The sequence below is a fragment of the Nerophis lumbriciformis genome, linkage group LG15 (genome assembly GCF_033978685.3).
Source record: "Nerophis lumbriciformis linkage group LG15, RoL_Nlum_v2.1, whole genome shotgun sequence".
NCBI lineage: Eukaryota > Metazoa > Chordata > Actinopteri > Syngnathiformes > Syngnathidae > Nerophis > Nerophis lumbriciformis.
In genome coordinates, this window is record NC_084562.2 from 22,332,315 (window position 1) to 22,345,000 (window position 12,686).

General features: G+C 37.8%; 1 protein-coding gene across 2 annotated transcripts in view; it reads left to right on the top strand.

Annotated features, from left to right (window-relative positions):
• Nucleotides 1-12,686, top strand: part of tgfbrap1 (transforming growth factor, beta receptor associated protein 1) — a 47,995-nt gene that overhangs the window by 19,275 nt on the left and 16,034 nt on the right. For both annotated transcript variants that reach the window (XM_061974706.2, XM_061974707.2), the window contains exons 3-8: nt 3,574-3,768; nt 3,857-4,011; nt 4,718-4,800; nt 8,077-8,257; nt 8,376-8,536; nt 10,226-10,283. In XM_061974706.2, the coding sequence (XP_061830690.2) occupies nt 3,574-3,768; nt 3,857-4,011; nt 4,718-4,800; nt 8,077-8,257; nt 8,376-8,536; nt 10,226-10,283 (833 nt within the window). The remainder of the gene's footprint in view (nt 1-3,573; nt 3,769-3,856; nt 4,012-4,717; nt 4,801-8,076; nt 8,258-8,375; nt 8,537-10,225; nt 10,284-12,686) is intronic.

Consider the following 12,686-nt stretch of genomic DNA (forward strand, 5'->3'; position numbering starts at 1 on the left):
AAAACCATCAAAACAATAATACTGCAGCAAACGCAACCCCAGTAGCATTTTAATCTAAATTATGCAAATAACAGCCCATGGGCGGCTATTTGGACATAGGCGGTTATTAGGAAGAGGCGGTTAATTGACAAAATGGGGTCAGACCCCGGGCGGCTATTAGGACATGGGCGGTTATTTGCCCAAGGGCGTTTATTTGGTAATATACGGTATATATATATATATATATATATATATATATATATATATATATATATATATATATATGTTTTTTTTCCCCAATGGCAGGAAGCTGCCACTCTTTAAGTAGGAGTATGATTGCAGTCCCTTGCAACAGATAAAATAGATTTGACAAAGAAAATGTCACTTAGAGGATTGTGAAATTATCCACATCAATTCAGAACAACAGAATGAAAGTTAAAAAATGCTCTGGCAGTATTTGATTGTCCTATTTGAAGATTGCTGTCAATGGAACAAAGTGGTCCAGCCTCAGACAGATCATTCAATCATCGTGCGAAAGCTCAACATCCAGGCTAGCCGAAGCCAAGCCCACTTTCCCTACATTACAAGAGACGCCGATGGGTGGGACAAAGCCGAGCTTTTATCCAATGACTGTCAAGTTTGGAGGCGGTGGACCAACCCACTCTATGCTCCCCCAATGGATGCTCAGCTTCAACACTGTTACATTGGATGTATTGAAACTGGTCTGTGGTTTCCTAAGTGAAGCCAAGATTTCACTAAATCTGATCATTAACCAGTCAGTCGATCATCTTAACATAAAATGCAGTACACACATGTGAATGAAATGCATACTTACTCAACAGCCATACATGTCACACTAAGGGTGGCAGTATGAACAACTCCAACACTGTCATAAACGTGTGCCATATAGTGAAAGCCCACTAAACAACAATGACAAACACATTTTGGGAGAATATTTGCACCGCAACACAACATAAACACTGCAGAACAAATTCCCAGAATTCCCTGCAGCACCAACTCTTCCAAGACGCTACAATTTCAACAAACGCCATTGGTGGATCTACACCTAACATCCACTGTAATGATACCAAGTACAATAGCGTATCTAGTCGATACTACTATGATAACTTTGATATTTTTTAGCATCACAAAATCTTGTTTCGTTTTTTTTGTATTTATGTTATTTATTATAAACTCAGGAAATATGTCCCTGGACACATGAGGACTTTGAATATGACCAATGTATGATCCTGTAACTACTTGGTATCATCCAAAACTAATGTAAAGTATCATACAACAGAAGAATAGGTGATTATTACATTTGAACAGAAGTGTAGATAGAACATGTTAAAACAGAAATAAGCAGATAGTAACAGTTAATGAACAAGTAGGTTAATAATTCATTTTCTACCACTTGTCCTTAATAATTTTGACAAAATAATAGAATGGAAAATGACACAATATGTTACTGCATACGTCAGCAGACTAATTAGGAGTCTTTGTTTGTTTACTTACTAATAAAAGACAAGTTGTCTTGTATCTTCAATAGTTTATTTAAGGACAAACTTGCAATAAAAAACATGTTTAATGTACCCTAAGATTAAATAAATCCAATAATGAAATTTTTTGTGGTCCCCTTTATTTACAAAAGTACCAAAATACATTTTGTTACTTTTTCAATGAATGAGAATGAAGTCAGCTGTCCCGAAAGTAGCTGATTCTGAACAAAATCCCAACACAAACTAGGGCATGTTTAGTCAATGAAACATAAACACAGAAGTAGGGATGTCCCGATCCAGGTTTTTGCACTTCCGATCCGATACCGATATTGTTTTTGCATTTCCGATCCGATACCGATACTGACCGATAACGATACTGGCCTATCCGAGCATGTATTAAAGTTTAAAGTTATTTAGCCTACTTAGTTGTCAGAATCATGTTGAAAAGGGTTTTAGTACTCTTGATAACAACTAGCCAGCTGAATTAGGAGAGTTTGAATAATACACAACGGTTGGTAACAAGAAACTGACCTGTTTATTCAAGGATAAACACAAAATAGACAAAATTATACATGACAAACAGAAATGGCATCATTGAAACTAGGGCTGGGCGATATGGCCTTTTTTTAATATTGCGATATTTTAAGGCCATATTGCGATACACAATATATATCTCGATATTTTGCCTTAGCCTTGAATGAACACTTGATGCATATAATCACAGCAGTATGATGATTCTATGTGTTTTGATTGATTGATTGAGACTTTTATTAGTAGGTTGCACAGTGAAGTACATATTCCGTACAATTGACCACTAAATGGTAACACCCCAATAAGTTTTTCAACTTGTTTAAGTCGGGGTCCACTTAAATTTATTCATGATACAGATGTATACTATCAGATATATACTATCATCATAATACAGTCATCACACAAGATAATCACATTGAATTATTTACATTATTTATAATCCAGGGTGTGGAGGGGGGCGCCGGATGTAAGTGTCAAAAAGACAGCCAAAAGAGTTTGATATGAGAATAAATCTAAAGTTAAAATATAGAGTAGAAATGCACCCATTTGCAGGAAATGTAGTCTTGATTTTCAAAATTTTCTTTCAAGGCTTGCATGTCTACATTAAAACATTCTTCTTCATACTGCATTAATATATGCTACTTTTAAACTTTCATGCAGAGAAGGAAATCACAACTAAAAAAATCACTAATTTTTTCATACGGTGTTGATGTGGAAATTTTTGCCTCAGCATTTTGATGGTGTGGGCGTGTGGCACCGAATGGAGATAAGCGTCTCGACAGACGTCACAATATTTGAACAATGATGACGAAAACTGTTTTCTCTGTCGTGTCCGTGTGTCGAAAATTGTTATGCGCTTATTTTTTTATTTGATTTTGTGCGTGGCATAGATTTGTTATGCGCAGAGGACGCTTAAACAGTGCGCAATTGCACAGGCGAGCACCTTAGAGGGAGTGTTGCTCGCACGGCTGCGCTAGCATCACAGCTAACGTTAGCCATGCTGCTACCTCTCTGCTCGGGGAGGACGTATACGTATGTGACGTATGACGTGACAGTATGTGACGTATGTCGTGACAGTATGTGACGTGTGTAAGAAGGTGCGCTTGCTGTCTGTGAGAGGGAGACACAGGAATGAGTGAGAAGAGCCTGTCGTGTAATGCCAGCAGCTAAAAGCAACTACGTGAGAATTCACAGACACAGACCTGTGGATGTGTTGAAGGTGTGCTGGGAAATGCGGAACGGAAATTACGGTGCAGCAGAAAAGTGGAATGTATTATTTAAATCGGTGCGTTGGAAAACACGGACAAGTTTTTTTTTAAACTGGATCTGGATCGGCATTTTCCCATGCCTTGCCGATACGCAGTTTTTGGCAAATATCGGCAGCCGATCCGATCCAAATATCGGATCGGGACATCCCTACACAGAAGTACATAATTGACCACTCAAGCTGACCTTCCCTTGCAGTCTTAGAGCAATCACCACCGATATACAGTATTGCATGCAACACCAAACTAAGTAACCAAGCATCAATAAGATCTGTCTCCGCCCACCCCTTTTCCAAAAGGAATGTTTGCCAATGCAGAAGGGGCTTCCCAACGGGCGCCGGTCAGCTGGTCCGAGAACGTGATTGGCGCGGCCGTCTCCTTCCCGTATGTGGTGGCCTTAGACGAGAGCTTCATCACCATCCACAGCATGCTGGACCAACAGCTGAAACAGACCCTTTCATTCAGGGATGGACACCTTCTACAGGACTTTGAAGGTCTTCTTTCCAGAGTGGATGTTCACCACGATGACAGCAGCAGTGGGAACCGGCATTTTCTGACCTGTGAGTGTTTTTTTTTTTTTAGGGAAGGTCATTCTGGCGTCCACTAAAGCCGTGTACGTTCTGGTACCAATGCCACTGGAGAGACAGATCCAGGACTTGCTGGCCAGCCACAGAGTGGAGGAGGCGCTCATCCTTACAGAGGGAGCGCAAAGAAATATTCCCAAAGAAAAATTCCTGGTAATTCATATTGTTTGTATAATTTGTCTGGCTTAATATTGCTCCAGCTCTAATTCACAGTTGTGGTTCCCCCCGGTAGAACCCCAATATGCTTTGCACATGTAATATATGTAATGATCTAATAGTGTATCATCATTAGGCAAATTGTCAATGACTTATGGCAGGGGTGTCAGCAGCATACAGAAAACTATCTTATAAAATACAACTTAAAAATGGCTCCTGAAACGCTGACCCTTGAGTAGGTGTAAACAAAAAATGCAACCGCACAAATGTTATAATCACATTATATACCATGGACATAAAGTTAAGCTTTTTTTTTTTTTGTAATGTTGATGGGGGCGTGGCCCCAATTTAGCCAGGAAAGGCCCTGTGGTGATGGAATGGAACACACGCCTGCCTTATAAGACCCATAACAGGGAAGTGTTCCATTATATCAGAGATATATCGAGTAGATTGTGGAAATTTCAATGCGACATACGGTATAGAGTAGAATATGGGGTTTGTGCTGAGTTACGTCTGTTTTTATTTTACATAACTAAACCATAATCCATATTCACAATCCATTGGTGCAAAATAAATGATCAATAACCTTTGATTGATCATTGTTGTTTACTAAATGTCCACTTTGTGAGCCTTAATTCATATGTTGTCACAAACCTAACAATATTTTTATTTGATTTCTCTTCTTTTCTGTACGATTATTCAGATCTTGCACAAAAGAATTCTGCAACAGGCAGGCTTCATACAGTTTGGCCAGCTTCAATTTGTAGAAGCGAAAGAGCACTTCTGGTAAGTTTTTCTTTGTCTGATGGATGGCTGAACCACATTCTTAGACTGAAAAGTTAAAGCATGCGGGGGCCATTTTTGTTGTTTTTCATATTCAAAATCAATAAGTTTATGGATTTTTTTTTACCCATTGGGCTCCCTTCAAATTTGGTCCCAGGGACCTGTTAAAGTGTTCAAAATAAGAATACATAAAAAAAAATGTTTTCCAACACTTAAATCTCCAGACCAACTTCAGTTTTATTCAAAACATTTTTTTTTTTTTTACCCTTTTTGTTAAATAAAACCCTGTTTATTTTATGAAAAAAACACAAAATACACAATATTTCCCCCCAAAAAATATTTCAAAGATTTAAAACAAATCCATTAAAATTCTCAGGGATCCAAAAGGGCCACACTAACATTATTCTAAAAATAAGGCATATATTTAAAAAAAAATCCAACGCATAAATCTCTAGATCAACTTCAAATCTATGTGTTAATATAAAGTTTTTTTTATTTTATTTTATTTTGTATACCATTTTAATAAAGAAAACCCTGTTTTTATGGCAAAAATCCAAAATATGCAGTATTTTCTCCAAAAATATATTTCAAAGTGGAATATTTGATGTGAAATAAGTGAAACCTTAAATAGGTCAATAATTCTTAATAACATTGATTTTAATTTGTTATTAATTTTTGAACAATGATAGTTTAAAAAAAATCCACTAAAATTCCAAAAGGGCCCCACTCGTGTTGTTTAACAAATAAGTCTTACATTATTATTATTATTTTTTTTTTTTTTAATTTTCAACGCTTAAATCTTGATCAATTTCAGATCCATCCGTTGATTATAACAGTGTTTCTTGACCATAGGGCCCATTGTTGGGCTGCGAAAAATCCGTATGGGCCAGTACTCAGTTGTAATACACTTTTCCACCACTTGTGGCAGTAATGACAATATAAATGATAAATGGGTTATACTTGTATAGCGCTTTTCTACCTTCAAGGTACTCAAAGCACTTTGACAGTATTACCACATTCACCCATTCACACACACATTCACACACTGATGGCGGGAGCTGCCATGCAAGGCGCTAACCAGCAGCCATCAGGAGCAAGGGGTGAAGTGTCTTGCCCAAGGACACAACGGACGTGACTAGGATGGTAGAAGGTGGGGATTGAACCCCAGTAACCAGCAACACTCCGATTGCTGGCACAGCCACTCTACCAACTTCGCCACGCCGTCCCTTTATCAAACAAACAGGAGTCTGGAGCTAAAGTCAGAGAAGTTTCTTAAGTGCAAAAATTATGACTAAAGTGTTGAAGCTGTATTTTCATTTACACTTATATTTTATTGACAGTTTATTTAAGAAACATATATATATATATATAAATATTGTTTATTAATTTAGTTAGAATTTATTGTATTTATTTATTTTAGCTCTACGCAATTGTATATAAATGTATACTTCGTTTGCAGTATATTTGATTCGTATTTATTGTTGTAATCAGCCTGACCTAAAACGTGGTAATAATCTTTGTGATGAACACATGCTTTCCTAACATTTGCCAAGGTTGTAAACTGTAAGTAGGTTAGATATAATTATTAAGTACGATTAATATCAAGAGTAATATTGACTAGGTCAGGGGTTGGCAACCTTTACCAGTCAAAGAGCCATTTTGACCAGTTTCGCAAATTATAGAAAACAATGGGAGCCGCAAATTTTTTTTTAAATTTTAAATGAATTAACACTGCATACAAAGTTTTCTTTTTGCTTTGTGCTTTGTATAAACCAGGGGTCTCAGACACGCTGTCCACACCTTTATATGGAATTTGAAAGCTGGTGCGGCACGCGGGTTTTTATTGGATGGTGCTTGTCAGCGTCATGCGTGCCGTGATAGTACAGCATATAGCACCCACTACAACCAGCGTGCCTGATCAGCCACACGTTGTATGGTGTTTCCGCTTGCTCACGTAGGTGACAGCAAGACATACTTGTACAACAACCACACAGGTTACACTGACGGTGGCGGTATAAAAAAAACTATAACACTCTTACTAATAATGCGCCACACTGTGAACCCACACCAAACAAGAATGACAAACACATTTCGGGAGAACATCTGCACAGTAACACAACATAAACACAACAGGACAAATACCCAGAATCCCATGCAGCCCTAACTCTTCCGGGATACATTATACACCCCCGCTACCAAACCCCGCCCACCTCAACCGACGCACAGAGTGGGGGGGGGTTGATGTGGGAGGGAGCAGGGTTGGGGTGGGGGTGGGGTTTGGTGGTAGCAGGGGTGTATAATGTAGCCCGGAAGAGTCAGGGCTGCATGGGATTCTGGGTGTTTGTTCTGTTGTGTTTATGTTGTGTTAAGGTGCAGATGTTCTCCCGAAATGTGTTTGTCATTCTTGTTTGGTTTTGGTTCAAAGTGTGGCGCATTGTTAGTAAGAGTGTTAAAGTTGTTTTATATGGTCACCGTCAGTGTAACCTGTGTGGCTGTTGACAAAGTATGCCTTGCTGTCACCTACGTGTGCAATCAGAAGATGTATATTGTATAACAAGTGTTGGGCTGGCACGCTGTTAATACAGATTGTAGAGAGCGCCAAATGTTGTACCATCATGGCACGCCCTTATTATAGCTGTAAGGGTGAAAATCGGTGAGTATTAATCCCGGGAGTTTTCTGCGAGAGCCACTGAAATCCGGAAGCCTCACGGGAAAATTGGGGGATTCAGCAAGTAAGCTGCTGAGCCGCATCAGAGTGATCAAAGAGCCGCATGCGGCTTCGGAGCCGCGGGTTGCCGACCCCTGGACTAGGTCAATGGTAATATTTGAGTGGGGCCCGGGTCCATCTGTAGTGGAAACGTTGGGCCCCGAGGTCAAAAACAACCCCTGGATTTTACGTTTTTATAATTTTTTGTTTATTTTATGCTGTTTATGTCAGAGAAAAAAAACTAAATATGCAATATTCTCCCCAAAAAATATGTCAAAGTGTAATATTTGATGTGAAGTAATAGGAGCCTTCTTCAATATGTCAATAAATCATAACATTGATTTTGATTCATTTCTATGTTTTGAAAAATTACAATTTAAAAACAAGCAGCATTCATGGCAACTTTTTCTTGTTACATTTCACCACTTTTTTTTCTTTTTTCGGTGATTGTATTTTTAGAGTGTGTTAGAAGGGAAAGGGAAATCAAGAATGACACCACTATCTGCAGTTCTGCACACTTGCTGTTTGATTGTCTTAAGAGCTCATGCATGCCTTTGTTTACGTCTTTGCAGGAAAGGTCATCTGGATGTGCGGGAGCTGATTTCGCTCTACCCGTTGCTGCTGCCGGCGTCTTCTTCATTCACACGCTGCCACCCTCCGCTGCACCAGTTTGCAGACCTCAATCACTTGGCGCAGGGAGACCAGGAAAAAGTGTTGCGGTGCAAGAAGTTCCTGATCAGCTATTTGGCAGAGGTGAGTGAGGAATTGGGACTTGGCTCATTTTCTACAAGTTCTATTCTTTGAGGTGCTCTCACTTGTCACCTGTACACCTCATACTGTTCCCAGCACTCTTGTCCTCCTCACCTTGCAGGTGCGAAGCACAGAGGTAGCAAACGGTTGCAGAGAGGACGTGGACACGGCATTGTTGAAACTGTATGCCGAACAAGATCATGAGAGCCTTCTGGACCTGCTGGCGTCAGACAATGCCTGCCTGTTAGCAGACTGTGTCCCGTGGCTGGAGAAATATCACAAGTGTGTATACTGGCGAATGATGTTGGAACACTTGGTAAAAGCTGACCACTTTAAATAATGTTTGCACATGAAACTGACAATGGCGCTGCGCTTTTAGTTAAAGGCACGTTTATATCCCCGCAAGGAGTCATCAGGAAACATTTCATTGGAGATCCATATTAAATGGGATGTTAGCAACTCGCTCACAGTTACACTTTCCAACCGGAACAACACTATGGAGAGAAATGTTACTTAAATTAAATTGATTTCAGCTCCCAAAATATTTTTGCAAACAAAAAATGGATTTGAAATTAAAAAAATCTTTTTCACAAAAAGATGTAGGTTGCAATTACTTTTTTTTTTTTAAATGAAATCAATTATTTGCAAAAGTATGGATTTAAAATTGTTGTTGTTTTTTTTCAAACAAAGTTATGGTTCCAAATACTTTTTTTTAATAAAAAAAAAAAAAAAAATTCAACACCAAACATATTTGCAAACAAAAAGTGTATTTGAAATTTTAAAAATAAATATTTGCAAACAAAGTTTTGGTTTAAAATCTTTATTTTCTTTCTTTTTTGGGGGGGGAAATGAAAACAAATATTTGCAACCAAACTAAAATATTTCCAAACAATAAATAGATTTGAATTTCAACAATTTTCAGATCATTTTCAAACAGTCTTGATTTTAAATATTTGTTTTTTGTTTTTTTAAATGAAAAAAATATTTGCAACCAAAATGAGATATTTGCAAACAATAAATAGATTTGAATTTAAACAATTGTCAGATCATTTTCAAACAAAGTTTTGGTTTCAAATCTTTTTTTCTTTTTGTTTAACAATTTAAAAAAATATTTGCAACCAAAATAAAGTATTTGCAAACAATAAATAGATTTGAATTTAAACAATTTCCAAATCATTTTCCAAAAAATACAAAAATTGCAATTGTGGGGTAACAAATATTTTATGTAGTTGTCAATCTCTTAAAAGGCATTTATAACCTATCATTAAGCCTACAAAATTGAGGTTGAGTCGTAACCAAAAAACGATTTGTAACTACGGTAAATCAAAATTTGAGACAGAAAAATTGCTAATATTTTTTTTCATTTTTCAAAGAAAATAAAGATTTCAAACCAAACTTTGACAAGAAAGATTCAAGTTCAGTCAAAACAAAAAGTAAAGTATTTATAACCCAAAACATTATGTACAACCAAAAACGATTTAAAACACAAAACATTTGCAAAAAAATAATTTCCGACTCAAACTTTTATGTTTGAAAATATATACATTTTTAATTTCAAATAATTTTTTTTTGTTGCAAATCTCTTTTTGTTTCGTTAAACCCACATTTCTCTCCATACAAAAACAGTCCCAGAGAAGGAACAGGCATTTTTGCAATCATGGTGGTGTTAATGATGAAATATACATTTATTAACAGCCAAATCGCTATCATTAGTTAACAACACACAAAGCTAACGTGCGTGAGGGTGTTATTTCATTATTTAAAACACATTGGAAAATTAGCGCCCTCTAAGGATCCGTGTACAGGTTGCAGACTGTGACGATTTGGGTTGACCAGTGTCTTCATAAGGAGTGTAAAGTCAATAGTTTCCATTTTAGTATTCTGTCTATCGATATTTGTCTATGTATTTGTTTTTTTATGGAAAAAAAAAAGTGAACTAAACACATTGAGTTTCATCTGCTTGTGTTCCAGATATTTTGCACTCGGGCTGCTCTACCATTGTAACGGCCAGGATCCAGCAGCTCTTCAGGTAGATTCTAACTAGGAATAATTCATACCAGCATATTTGGTGTATTGTGGTGGGGGAAAAAGGCGTAAAAAACCCACAGTCCCAAGAAATTATTCCAAGATCTTAAGAAACTTTTGCAAGATTCCGGGGAGCTACTGCAGGTTATGCCAATGATAGTTAAAAAAAAAAAATCCCCAAAAATTACAAAATCATGTTTTTAAAAAAAATAATCCAAACATTATTATTGTTTTTTTTTTTTTTACTTTCAATGCTTAAATCTTGATCAATGTCATATCCATCCATTGATTATAACAGTGTTTCTTAACCATAGAGCCCATTGTTGGGCTGCCAAAAATATGTTTCCTAGCTTTCGTCCGTATGGGCCAGTACTCAGTTGCAATACACTTTTCCACCACTTGTGGCAGTAATGACAATGTCAAACAAACAGAAGGAGTCTGGAGCTAGAGTCATAGAGAAGTTTCTTAAGCGCAAAAATTATGACCAAAGTGTCGCAGCTGTATTTTTATTTGCACTCATATTTTATTGACAGTTTATTTCAAGTTTCAAGGTTCAAGGTTCAACTTTATTGTCCCTGCGGGGAAATTTGTCTTGGGCACAGTGCATCATTGCTTTCTTAACATACACAAAAACAACAGAACAAAAACACAAGCACAGACACAACCACAACCAGACAACTAACACTAGGCCACCTACTCAGTGGCCTAGTGGTTAGAGTGTCCGCCCTGAGATCGGTAGGTTGTGAGTTCAAACCCGGCCGAGTCATACCAAAGACTATAAAAATGGGACCCATTACCTCCCTGCTTGGCACTCAGCATCAAGGGTTGGAATTGGGGGTTAAATCACCAAAAATGATTCCCGGGCGCGGCCACCGCTGCTGCCCACTGCTCCCCTCACCTCCCAGGGGGTGATCAAGGGTGATTGGTCAAATGCAGAGAATAATTTCGCCACACCTAGTGTGTGTGTGACAATCATTGGTACTTTAACTTTTACTTTAACTTTATTTAAACATCAGAACATGGAGCTTGATAGACATAGGTGGCACTTTGATGTAGGCATAAAATCTACAGAATGGAGATAAATATAAAGTACCAGTGTGCATTGCACTAGAGTTCATGGATAAAGTGCTGTGTGCTAAAGTGCTTAGTTCTAAAGTGCTATGTGCTAAAAAAGTGCTAACCTATGTATTAACATTCTATTGCACATTATTGGTCAGCTTAATGGAGGCTGGGACAAATGATAATTTAATTTTAAGAAACATATATATATATATATATATAGATATTGTTTATTAATTTAGTTAGAATTTATTTTATTTATTTATTTTAGCACTATGTAATTGTATATAAATGTATACTTCGTTTGCAGTATATTTTAATTCGTATTTATTTTTGTAATCAGCCTGACCTAAAACGTGGTAATAATCTTTGTGATGAACACATGCTTTCATAACATTTGCCAAGGTTGTACACTGTAAGTAGGTTGGATATAATTATTAAACACGATTAATATCAAGAGTAATATTTACTAGGTCAATGGTGTTATTTTGAGGGGGGGCCCGGGCCAGAAGTAAACAAATACTTTTAAAAGAACGGTGTCCAAAAGTGTGGTCCGGGTACCATTTACGGCCCGCGGCGCAATTGTTAACATTAGCATGATAGCTAATCGCGTCAAATATTTTGTTACTTAACGAATGCTACCTGTTAGCATCGTAGAGGTGGGAATCTTGGGCCACCTCACGATTCGATTAAAAATCAATTATTGATGCATCTTTAATTTATGTACATTGATGCAGTTTTACATTTGTTTTTGTTCCACTCAGTTAGCGTTTATCGCTTGCAACTAGAGATGTCCGATAATATCAGACTGCCGATAATATCGGCCGATAAATGCTTTAAAATGTAATATCCGAAATTATCGGTATTGGTTTCAAAAAGTAAAATTTATGATTTTTTAAAACGCCGCTGTTTACATGGACGTAGGGTAGAGATGCGCGGTTTGCGGGCACAACCGCGGAGTCCGCGGATTATCCGCGGATCGGGCGGATGAAATTTTAAAAAATTAGATTTTATCCGCGGGTCGGGTCGGGCGGTTGAAATTAAAAAAAATTAGATTTTAAATAGATTCAGGCGGGTGGCAGTTAAACCAATTGGGAAATATATATACATAGTTAAATGTTGTTACCCACATACGAAAAACGAGCAGGCACCTGCTGCATATGCCACAACAGAAGAAAAAAAAAAAAGAAGAGATGGACACTTTTACGGAGCGGAGAAGGGACGCCTCGCCGGGGTCCGGGACCGAGGCCCCTTCCCCCGAGAGGGCCCCACCGGGAGCCGTAGCTGAGGCGATCCGCGAGAAGGGCCCGACGCACGTCCAGGGTCACCACCGCGCCCACCGCACCGA